Source organism: Syzygium oleosum, unplaced genomic scaffold, assembly GCF_021117445.2.
Source record: "Syzygium oleosum isolate NSW1041296 unplaced genomic scaffold, Sole_v2.1 Sole_v2.41, whole genome shotgun sequence".
Classification (NCBI taxonomy): Eukaryota; Viridiplantae; Streptophyta; class Magnoliopsida; order Myrtales; family Myrtaceae; genus Syzygium; species Syzygium oleosum.
Window position 1 is genome coordinate 747,947 of NW_026607525.1, and position 12,120 is coordinate 760,066.

At 38.4% G+C, this 12,120-nt stretch overlaps 1 protein-coding gene across 3 annotated transcripts; it reads right to left on the minus strand.

The window, feature by feature from the left end:
- Positions 1 to 4,142: 4,142 nt before the first annotated feature.
- On the minus strand, positions 4,143 to 7,304 carry LOC115669384 (L10-interacting MYB domain-containing protein-like). 3 transcript variants are annotated; one of them, XR_008815151.1, is made up of 6 exons: positions 6,230 to 7,304; positions 5,766 to 6,131; positions 5,216 to 5,289; positions 4,740 to 4,905; positions 4,583 to 4,655; positions 4,143 to 4,336 (listed from the first exon to the last, which is right to left on the minus strand). XR_008815151.1 is itself a non-coding variant. In XM_056306131.1 (5 exons), the coding sequence occupies exons 1-2, from the start codon at positions 6,551 to 6,553 to the stop codon at positions 5,544 to 5,546; spliced, it is 912 nt and encodes a 303-aa protein (XP_056162106.1). In that variant the 5' UTR covers positions 6,554 to 7,304; the 3' UTR covers positions 4,143 to 4,336; positions 4,583 to 4,655; positions 4,740 to 4,905; positions 5,216 to 5,543. The 3 variants fall into 3 exon arrangements, 2 of the variants coding, with proteins under 2 accessions (XP_056162106.1, XP_056162107.1); XM_056306131.1 differs by having other exon boundaries at positions 5,216 to 6,131; XM_056306132.1 differs by lacking the exons at positions 4,143 to 4,336; positions 4,583 to 4,655; positions 4,740 to 4,905 and having other exon boundaries at positions 5,053 to 5,289.
- Positions 7,305 to 12,120: the final 4,816 nt, after the last annotated feature.

Genomic DNA, 12,120 nt, shown 5'->3' on the forward strand with positions numbered 1-12,120 from the left:
TCTCTTCCCCTCTTTTATTGTCATCGTTACCGATATACTCTCTACCTTCTTCTCTACACTTTTCTTCTTCTTCTTCTTCATTCAGAGAAAAGAGAAACGAAGAAAGGAAGGTTTGAGCATTTGAAGGTCTCTCTCTTTGCTCCCAACCATGCTGTCGTCTCCGCCTCTACCGTCGCCTCTCCGATTTGTTGTCTGCCCTCTTTGTTATTCTCTCTCGAGATGAACAAGGAGGAGACCAAGGCTGTCGCAACCTTCATAGAGGTGAACCACTAAAAGAAAGTTAATGGATTACTAAGCAAATACTTAACTCAGACTCTCATAAGTTCATACCAATTGCAACTTTGGTTTTAATTAAATCATTTAAACATGTAATTCAATTTATTTAGAAGTCGCTATTAATCTATTACGGATTGATTAGAAACTCAAGTAAAATACAGGAGAACATTTTACTGCTATGAACAAAAGAATTCATGGGTACGAGAACTTAATTAAGCTAGATAAAATGTAACGCTCAATAATCAAAACATGAAATAAATTGCTCAAAGGAGATAGAAAAACCTTAATGAGCTAAGCAAATCAAAAGCAAAGCTTCATTATTTCCAATACATCAAGCGTTCTGCAAAATGTTAACTAAAGACCGAAAAATTTATGTGCAACCTTCCTAAATTAACTCACTTGAGGTATTGTCCGCTTTAACCCGTCCCATATCGAGACTCACGGTTTTGTCCTTTGGCATACGGGTGGGCACTTTCCAGGAGGTCACCCATCCTGATATTGCTCCCACCTAAGCACGCTTAAATTTGGAGTAATGCTAAGCTTGCCGTTACGTCAAAAGATACTTTTGTGAGTTAATTCCGCTTTTCACATATATATTCCAAGAATGCTCTTCTTATGTTTGATGCCAATTCAGTTCATTCATACCTCCTTCACCATCCTAGAAGTTTGTGAGGAGCCGCTTTTTGTCCAGGCCTCTCGTCTCGATGATCACTCCCCGCCCTCATTGGATTGGGTCGTTATAGGTCCACCAGCTTCCATGTAATTCGTCTCTAAACCACATACCTATTGAAGGGGATCCTACTCTGATATCATATTGTGACATTCCTGGATTAAAAATGTTGGACATGATGTTTGATATAGCAAAAATACTAGTGTGATACTCAAGATCGAGACACTTATGTCTAGCCAAACTATTTTGGAGGATCTTGTATTTGGAGATTTTTTTTTCGAGAGATGCAATCAAGAAGAATTCACTTCCGAAGCTATAAGGCCTCTTGAAGGGGATTCAAGAGGGAAAGTGTGCTGTTGTGATTGATATTGTTGTGAAGATAGTTCCTGATGTAAAGATAGGGATATTGGGACCCTAGTGCCCGGGTCCATCAAAGTCAATCCTGAGACCTCGACCCCATGCCCGAGCCCTTGGCACTAATGCCCGGGTCCATTGAGGTAGGGCTTGAAGCCTTGATGCTCGTGCCTGATGCCTCGGCACCCGGTCCTAGGTCCACAAAGGCCAAGCATGGAATCCCGATACTCAAGCTCGGATCCCCAAGACCTAAGCCTGAGTTCACAAAGGTCGTGCTCGGGTTCCCGATGCTTGAGCTCTAGTCCTGGCACTCGGGTCCCGGGTCCACAAAGGCCATGCCTAGGTCCATGGTGCCCGAGCTAGGGTCTATCGAGGCCGAGGCCTAGGCCCATGGTGCTCAAGCTTGGGTCCATCGAGGCCGGGCTTGATACCCCAACGCTCGCACCTCAATCCATCAAGGCCGAGCTCGGGACCTAGGTGCCCGTGCCTTGATCTCGGTGCCCGGGTCGAGGTCCATTGAGGCTGGACTAGGACTCTGGTGCCCACACTTGGATCCTCGGCTGACCATGCGCATATTACTAGCACCAAAATAGTGCATGTCTATATAGGAAAAATTGATTAGATTTTCCATACCAAACAATGGAAAATATATTCCCTTTCATTTTCAGGTTTAAGCCAAATACCGGAAAATATTGTTAGTTTCCTGAAAAATGATTTCTTGGAAAATATTTTCCAGAAATATCACATTTTTCTCGAAATAAATGATTATTTTTTATAGCTTTCTTATTGGGAAACTAGGTTTACCGATTACACTATATACATCGCTGGTCAATGCACGTAATTAGTTAGTTTTTTATTATGAATTGATATTCCGATCACTGAGTTGTTGTCGAATCTTAGCATTTCTTAGGGTGCGAATGGTAACCATTCTGCTCCAAAAATCAAATTCTTGTCAGAAATTGATTTCTGAAATTCTTGCCAGAAATTGATTTCTGAAGGAGAAATCTGTTTGATAAAACAGGACTAATTCTGCTCCAGAAATTGAAAACTGGAAGAGAAATCTGTTTGATAAAATAAGAGGAAATTTCTACTTCTGGATGAGAAATACATTTAATAACAGCGCGTCAGTTCTATTTCCGCAACAAAGATAGTTCGAACTCAATTGCAAAATATTATTTATCTTAACCTAGAATGCATGATATTCGAGGTAAAATCTAGTACATTTTTTTAAATCCTCAAATAAAAAGAACATAAATTCCAAAATAACATGTCATTACAAGAAGACCTGGTACCAAATCCTCAATTACACATAATACGAATCCTACAATACAACATTACATTACAGAAGGCAAAAAAAGCAAATAATCCCGACTAATAATAATGGAAGTATAATACAATAGTGGAAAACAGTCAGATTTCGGGAAAATAGGAAATTTATTGAATTTTTCCGAAAAAAATTCAACAAATCAAAAAATAAAAAATTTTAAAACTTCACAGAATGGTTTAGAATACCTGTGATCACCCACGTTTAGTGAAATTTAATTTTTTTTAGGTGCCCAAAAAAATCAAAAAATAAAAAATTCAAAACTTCACAGAATGGCTTAGAATACATGTGGCCACCCATTTTTAGTGAAATTTAATTTTTTTAGGTGCCCAAAAAAAATAAAAAAATAAAAAATTTCAAAACTTCACAGAATGGCTTAGAATACCTATGGCCACCCACTTTGATTGAAATTTAAATTTTTTCAAAACTTCACAGAATGGCTTAGAATACCTATGGCCACCCACTTTGAGTGAAAATTTAAATTTTTGGAGGTGCCACAAATTTAAATTTCACTTAAAGTGGGTGGCCACAAGTATTCTAAGCCATTCTGTGAAGGTTTGAAATTTTTTATTTTTTGATTTTTTGTGGGCACCTAAAAAAATTTAAATTTCTCTCAAAGTAAGTGGCCACAGGTATTCTAAGCCATCCTGTGAAGTTGTGAAATTTTTTATTTTTTGATTTTTTGTGGGCACCTAAAAAAATTTAAATTTCACTCAAAGTAAGTGGCCACAGGTATTCTAAGCCATCTTGTGAAGTTGTGAAATTTTTTATTTTTTGATTTTTTTTGCCATCTCAAAAAATTTAAATTTCAATCAAAGTAGGTGGCCACAGGTATTCTAAGCAATTCTGTGGAGTTTTCAAATTTTTTAATTTTTAATTTTTTGATTTTTTTCGGGCACCTCAAAAAATTTAAATTTCACTCAAAGTAAACCAAAAATTCATTTGATAACGGCACATCAATTCTATTTTCGCAACAAAGATAGTCCGAACTCAATTGCAAAATATTATTTATCTTAACCTACAATGCATGATATTCGAGGCAAAATCTAGTACATTTTTTTAAATCCTCAAATAAAAAGAACATAAATTCCAAAATAACATGTCATTACAAGAAGACCTGGTACCAAATCCTCAATTACACATAATACGAATCCTACAATACAACATTACATTACAAAAGGCAAAAAAAGCAAATAATCCTTGAATAATAATAATAATGGAAGTACAATACAATAGTGGAAAATCGAATTTCATGGAATCTTCGGCATATGATTATCCCTAGCCATTTTATTGGCAATACATTTCCTAATAATGTTCATCTCGGTTCCCTCTTTGGTCGTTACTACATCATATGTACCTTGTTCAGTAGGTTCACACACATAATCCGGATCTCCATATATGGACAAACACTTCTCCATCCTATCTTGCTCAATGATGTAATTATGGATCGCACAGCATGCAATTACAATCTGTGTTTGTTTTTCAAATTTAAATGGAGGCATCTATCTCAAAACAAAAAAAACGATTCTTTAAAGCCGCAAAGGATCTCTCAATGATATTTCTTAATGAAGAATGCCTGTGGTTGAACAATTCCTTTGATGTTGTTGGTCCCCCACTTCGTCGAAATTCTGGTATATGATACCGTTCGCCTTTAAATGGTGTTAAAAATCCTGGACTTGAAGCATAACCAGAATCGACGGCGTAGTACTTGCCTACAACAAAGTATTCATGGATTGATCATGAAATGCAATCCTAGCAAAATCATAAACACAAATACTCATTATATATCAAAATAGCACCTGCGGGTGGTCGAGAAAACTGTAGGTGAGGTGTGTCAAGTGCGGCCGACAACACCCGACAATCGTTGGCTGATCCTTCCCAACCAGCATACACAAAAGTAAATCGCATATCAAAGAAACACACACACAACACGTTTTGAGTGGTTGTGCCTTTTCTACCTCTAAATCGTGGCTGCATATGTTCAGGTACGGTAGCATGAATATGGGTGCCATCAATAGCACCTACGCACCCCTGTCATTTAATTACATACATACATTAGACAAGATTGTGAGCAAAACTAATCAAATGGTGCAAGGAAATGTACGAAAAACGTACCTTGAAGTAACAATTAAACTTTGGCTCAATCTGAATTTCTTCTGGGACAACATCAAATGAAGGAGGTACGATAATCTCCTTCGCCAATTCCAAAACAGCTTTCAACACCGCTGCAAAGTACTTGCTAACAGTCTCTCCTGAACGTTGGAATCTCTCACATAAAGCTCTGTTGGAGTTCTTGTGACAAATCATTAATAAAAACATGGCAACCTGTTCATCTACCCTAACATATCGACTGTTTGCCAACCAACCTCTTGACTTGAGCAAAACACAAAGGTTAAGAAAAACATGTCGCTCCGTTCTAAATGCTTCGTATACTCTATTTGAATGTCCATGAAGAAGCTCGCTAACCCATTGGAGTCCTGTCAATACACTGTCCCTAATACGTTCTGTCCTGTGCATGGACCTATGCAACCAAGCAGTACACAACCATGCCAACAATATTTTCAACTCATCCTCATCAAAGTCTTGTTCACCTGATGCAATTGTTTCACTTGATGCTACTTGATCATTAGACCAGCTACTTTGACCCCCTTCCATATTACCTAGGCTATCATGCGAAAGAAGAAGACAAACTCAACATGTCAGTTGGGAAGCCAATACATTTGAACTGATATGTTGGGAATTTAATACCACTCAATAGATAATTATGGAATCTAATCACATTAAAGCAAAGTCTCAACATCATCACAAACGCATAGCCATAAAGACAAGTCAATGTCTGAAATACATAAGTGAAAAGCCGAAATGAACTCAAACATAAAACGGCATACTATAACCCAACAACTACTCAACAGCCCCCAACTACTCATCCATAGCCTCAATAAAGGCAACTCTCATTTCGGGAAGACATGTCAGGAAGCCCTCTCTCCAAGAGGCATTAATGATAGCATGTTTCATAGCTTTGATGTAAAGAACCTTGTCCAAGTCATGCATGGCATTTAGGACAGCACCCACGGTTGCTATAGAGTAAGGGTCCACATGTATTAAGGACTGTGAGGTGACGAAGGCACTTGATGTTTGAACCGTCTTAGCTTTGATCATCTCTTGAATGGCTTTGCAAGTCGCGTCAAATGAATGCGAATTGCTCTTTCTCCTCCTCTTGGCATTTGGAGTCCTATCCAATATGTGACTTTTTGGAGGTGGGCTCGCCGACACGTTAAATTGTTCCACATCAGCTTGGGTTTCGAAAAACAGTTCAGGTTCGCTTAGGTTGACATGAACATCATTGTCACCACCACCACCACTGTCACCTGTACCCTCCGACGGTGCCACGCCTTGCGCATTTCCTATTGCAAACTCCCCAGTGGCGTATGTATCCCCAAACACAACACAAAGCTGTGAATACAAAGGAAATCTGTCCTTCCTAAACTTGACCCATTCAGTATTAGCCTGCGCCATTTTCAAAATAATGTCAGGCAGTACTCAACATTTTATAAATTTGAAATTTGAGGTTACAATAATAAGATGACCTAAGTAAGTAACATCACCTTAATGTGATTTGCCCAAACAGTTTCATCGTCCACAACAACCCTCTTGCTGTCATTGTCCCATCCAAATCCCGTTGTTGAAAGCAACTTCTTAAAACTACCATATTGTCTCTTCAGTTTCTGTGCTTTGTTCTTGAACTGTGGTAGACTAAAGTGAAGTCGTGTTTGTTCATTGAATTCTTTTTCAATGTTAATCCACCCTACTATGTTGTAGGTACATGATGTGCGATTTCCCTTTTTTACCTCATCTACCATCAGACTTACAAACAATTCGGTCAACGGCTCAGTCCACTTTGCCATGTACGTGTATTTGGAGGATTCCATTTATGTAAAATAGATGAAATTTCAGGGGCAAATGCTGGTAATGGCGATTCAACAAACAAACAAGAATTAAATAGAGGAGCACATCTACAAAAGAGAACATAAATTGTACCTGAGCAGAGAATTTCACACCCTAATGTCATTAGTTTCAAGCTATTGAGAAAGGAAGTACACCACCAGCCAAACTTGATAATCACTATTCAATCAAAGAGAACATAAAAGGTGCATAGTCCATATATCAAATTATGTAAGGGGCTTGCCTACTGGTGGAAACATGCAAAATAAGGAGCTGAACTCAGGTTAAAAAAAATTATGCTAAAATTTGAACCAAGTCCCAAGCTGAACTTCACCATCAACCAGAGAGTAACGATGTTTGACAAGAACAACATAATGTACTATGTACTAGAATTGTAGAGGGGACAATCCCCAAGCCTTCAAAAGTTTTTCAAGTGAACACCTTTTTCACAAGATTATTGCAAGCAGCTACAAGATTCAAGCCTTAAACTGAATATCATTGAGAAAATATAGATATTGCACCTGAGAGCTAATGAAGAGAGGAAAATCGTGAAGATTAAAATACTGATATTCAAAGGGAAAATACAAATAAAAAGGAGAAATGGGCCAACTTCATTCTCGAGATTATTGGAATTTGAAATGGTTCAAATAAACCATAAGATGGGAGGCAATAATTAATTGATACAGGCAATTCAAGTGAACCCTAAAATCAGACACATCGAACAGTCAAAGCAATGTATGCCTCAAGATTGAGCACACACAAGTCTATCGATGCGGAAAACTGAAGCTCCAGTCACACTTAAAGCTCGTGATTTCACACACTCTTTATTTGATTTAAAAGATTTATAACCATCTTCAAGCCCTGAAAATAGAGAAACTCTACCAAAGAGCTAACAAATAGTATAGCATAGGAAAACAAAAAGATTATAGTATGAGTTGAGGATAGCCTTCGAAAGAGATAAATTGAATGGAATGCCATGGTTTCCCCTCACTATCTCAGGTCGATAAGCTATCTTTCACTTGTAGGCCGTCCTCCCAATCCATAAAATTTAACCTTCTCGGGGTAAACCCATCATCTAGTGCCTGTGCTAAAACCAAAGCCAGTGCTCGAGATGCCGCCCAGAAATGATAACCCAAATAAAAACGAGACAAAAGTGCAAACTACTTGTGGCAATTCGCCGCGAACCGTAGAGCCAGACACAAATGACGAAACAAACCGATTTAGCCACACAACCCACACATCATAGCCCTTTCGAAACCGAAATCCCGCGGCTCAACTTCAACCTCAACCTCCACCCGCAACATGCTAGTCAAGTTATCGCCATACCACTCCGCGGCGTCTCGTTCCCTCATTCCGACTTGATCGAGCGAGATTCGCGCGGGCCGCGTGCCCTAAACGGGCGGCCACGTCGCGCACCGCGGATTGCACCGAAGGAAAAGCTAACGAGAGGAGGTGAAACAGTTGGAGGAATCGAAGACTCACCAGCTACGCATGAAAAAACGGAAGCATCGGAGATATAGTGAGAGCCAAATTGATCGCCACCGTGTGAGGTGGCGGTTCCGGTGCAGTCGCAAGGAGGGATGGAGGGCACGAAATTGAAGAGGCGGAGATATAGGGAGGGCCAAATCGATCGCCGCCGCATGCAGTGGCAGTTTCGATGCAGTCGCGAGGAGGGAAGGGGAGGGCACGAAACTGAAGAGTTGAACGAGATGGAAGAGAAAGAAAGAAATTAGGGCCAGAATGAATTCCGAAAGAGAGAACGAGATGGAAGAGAAAGAAAAAGAAATTAGGGCCAGAATGAGTTCCAAGAAGAGAGAAGCTACAAAAAGTAGCTTCTCTTTTTTGGTGGAAAACTCGTTCTGGAATCAAAATTTGATTCTAGAACCAAAAAAAGAACGTGTTTTTACCAAACGCATTTTTATTCCAGAATGCAAAAATTGCTCCAGAATGCATTCCGGAAATTTTTTAACAAACTCATTTCTGTTCCGGAATACATTCTGGAGCAAAAATTCTGCTCCAAAATGGATTCCATGCGCGCCCTTACCCTTTCCTCCACCTTTTATCTGATTTCCTTCCCCTTTTTCGTTACCCCATTTTTCTCTCCTTTCTATGATTCTCAATCATGTTTCGCTTTCCCGCATCAGTTTGCTTCTTCTTTGAATATTATTATTCTCCCCTTTCTATGATTCCAAACCTATCTCGACCATCTTTTACCATACGCTTTCCGTTTTGCATGGAAAATGATATTGTCCAGTCACGGCGTCTTAGATTTCGGCTACGATTAGAATGTTCTATTCAATTATGTCCATAATTAATCAGCCTTTAGTCCTCAGCCGGTGATCTTTCAACTCGACATAGCACGAACATTGTACTAGGAATCCGGTTCTCCACGAGCATAATTCGCTTTAACCTTCCCCAGTGATGATAAAAATTAATTAGTGTTTCATATGGGAGGATAAAAAAGAACCCCAAAAGAGAATGAAAAGAACAGAAAAGAAATCGACTTGGGCCCTGTCAGATTTTTCAGACCAATGAAGTATGGTGTGAAAATGGTCTGAAAAAAAAAACATTATTTTACTGGTCCTAATCCATATTGCACCAGATTGGACCTCGATTGGATATGTATTTAAGGTCACGAAGAGAAGGAAGAATATCAATGGTTACTTTTGTAACATTCCAACATGTGACTTGAATTTTAAACGTGCGAGGGAAGCAGCCAAAATGAATCTTACACTTGACTTGTGCATTGGGAATATAGTTTTGGGTTGGGTAAGTCATGCGCTTTATGAAAAAGAAATGTTATGTCGTGACACTTTCATTCCTATGGAAATTGATTTTTTTTCTTTCTATTGCTTTCACTATTGGTATTGTTGTTAGTGTGTGGTTATGTCTCCATCCCGAATCTCACGTGTAAAGTTGGTTTACGCTCTAGTAAGATTATGTGGAATAATTGTGTTTGGACATAAAATAAAAGACGTTTTTTGGACAAACAATACGAATAGACAGGAGTGTTATCTCTTATGTATGACTATGGGAAACGAATAAGAGTCGGATGAAATTTTGAACATAGTAGCAAACATGTATGTACCTTACATTTCACCCAATGATCACTTACAAACCTCTAGTTTTGAAAATACCAATGACATGCCTGAGTTTTACCTTAGAGACCATTTTGCTCCTTCAAATAAAACATCATTTTCTTTCCAAAAATATCTATCTCCAAATCCTAATTTTCACTCCAACCCACAATGCTCATGATTAATCAAAAGCTGAACCACTTGAATACCAAGTACCATGCTAAAATGAGCTTGTAAGGATGAGCAATTTGGTCTTTTAAGAGTAGGGAGGATTTTCGTAGAGGCATGTGAATGATATATGCAAAAATAGAGAGAAAATTATCCAAAAAGTCTTAAACTAACTGTATAATTGTTAATTCAGTCATAAACCTTTCCAATTTAGTCATAAACTTTTTGAAAATATGACACTTTAGTCCTTCTGGATAATGTTGGCCAAAAATCGTTGATGTAGATGCCAACTGTCCTTTGTGACAAGGCCGGCATTGATGTGAATAACTTTTGCAAATTTTTAAAAAAATTTTAAGGGTTTAGTAATGAATTGACCACTGTATAATAAGTTCATGATTTTTTTAATAATTTTCTCAAAAAATAGAGATATATAAATTATTATGATGTCAAAAGTGAGTTCTGTTTCTAGTATATTCCATAGTATAAATATGAAGAGCTATTGGGACCACGCTAGCCGAAAGTGCAAGGTCCGTCTAGCCTCGCTCAAAGCGTACCTTCCCTAAGTGCATGAGATGTCCAAGTGCATGTCGCCTTAGAGGAGGATTGCAAAGAGAAAGGCAGAGGTCCTTTAATTATTATATATAATGCTTCAAGGTATTTTAGGTGATCAATATATCCAAGTTGAACTCAATGCCTCCACTTGCATACGCAAAGTTGCAAGTCAATGAATTACAAGTCAAGTAGGATATCGCCCAAGAGGGTAGTAAGCACAATTGATGGTCAATTCCAAAAACAAAACCCCAAGATTATATCAAATTTCCAAATGACTTACATTCCATTCAAAAGCTTAAATCAATAAGTTATAAGCCGAGTATGATATATTGACCGATCCACACCGTACTAATTTTCCAATGTGTGACTTCTCTAACACAACTCACAAGTGGTTTATGACAATCTCCCCTTTTTTCCGGGCGGAAAAAAAAAAAAAAAAAAAAAAGAAAGAAAGGGGAAAAAAAAATGACTTACTTTTCGAAAAAGTTTTCTGCGTGAAGGCTAGGAAGAAAGTCCAACTTGGTCAAAAAAGCCCCTTAATCTAGGTATCATCTACGGTCATTATGATATAGGTGAACTTGAGGTTTATCTCCAGGTCAAACGTCCCGGGCGAAATCAAACGTGTTCCATATTGCGTCAACACCAATACTTCTAAGCTGAAAACAAAAAAACGCCACCCTAAAAGACCGGCCGTTGCTACACGCAATACCCACCGTCAAAACTGCGTTGGTCACCAGATTCCTTCATTGAGATGTTCACCAAACACCGATACACATTGGGAGTAGGCCACCAATCAACCATCGACTCTGTAACATTTGTTGGAAGCATGTAGCAGAAATCCGATATCTTTGCTCGGGGAGATTGCCAAGAAGAAGCCTAAGTCCAAGTCTGTCAATATATTCTGTTGGACCAATTTTCACTTAAAAGTTTAAGTTAATGAGTTATGAGCCAAGAAGGATATATACTGTTTCACACCACACTAATTTTCCGATGAGGAATTTCTCTATTACAACTCACATGTAGTTCCTAAAAAAAAGTAACTACGACTTTCAAAAGAGGAGTTTCAATTTCGATGAGGTGTTCAATTAGATATTCGGAAGCTGAAGCAATCAAGCATGTCAGACTTTCTTAGAGCCACCATCTCCTGTTTTAAGGTCTTCTAGCTTTACTATATTCATCGGCAAATGCATTCATCATTCATAGCCACAACACATCCTTACTGAGCTACAATACAACAGAGCTATTGTACAAATGACAACACGATTAGGTTTTGATATCGAGGATGTGTGTGTATACCTAAATCTCTAAATATGTGCAAATTCAAAGTTTAATTCTACTTTATAAAGTAATAGTTGCTTACCAAAATATAATGTAATAGTCAACAACATATACACTTGATGGATTTGCAATCGGATCTCTCTATCACTTTCCTTACACATCACTGCTCACCTAAATCCATCTCGATCCAAAGCTTTGATCTCAGGTGTGCGGAACTTCCCTTTTGAAGGGAATGTGTAGATTTTATAAGTTATCTCATTAATCAGTTGATAATTTACTTGCTTAGATTTTGAAACTCCATAAACCAAGAGGTCGAATTTGAAAAGAAAAATGAAAGAGGGGGCTGGGCTTCAATTGCCCGGATCAAACCGATACAATCTGGGTCGGGCCAAAATAGCCCGGCCCGCAAAATTGTGGCGGGTACTAGACGTTGACCCGAGAATTCACCAACTGTAATTCAAAATCTGTCTTCTTTTACA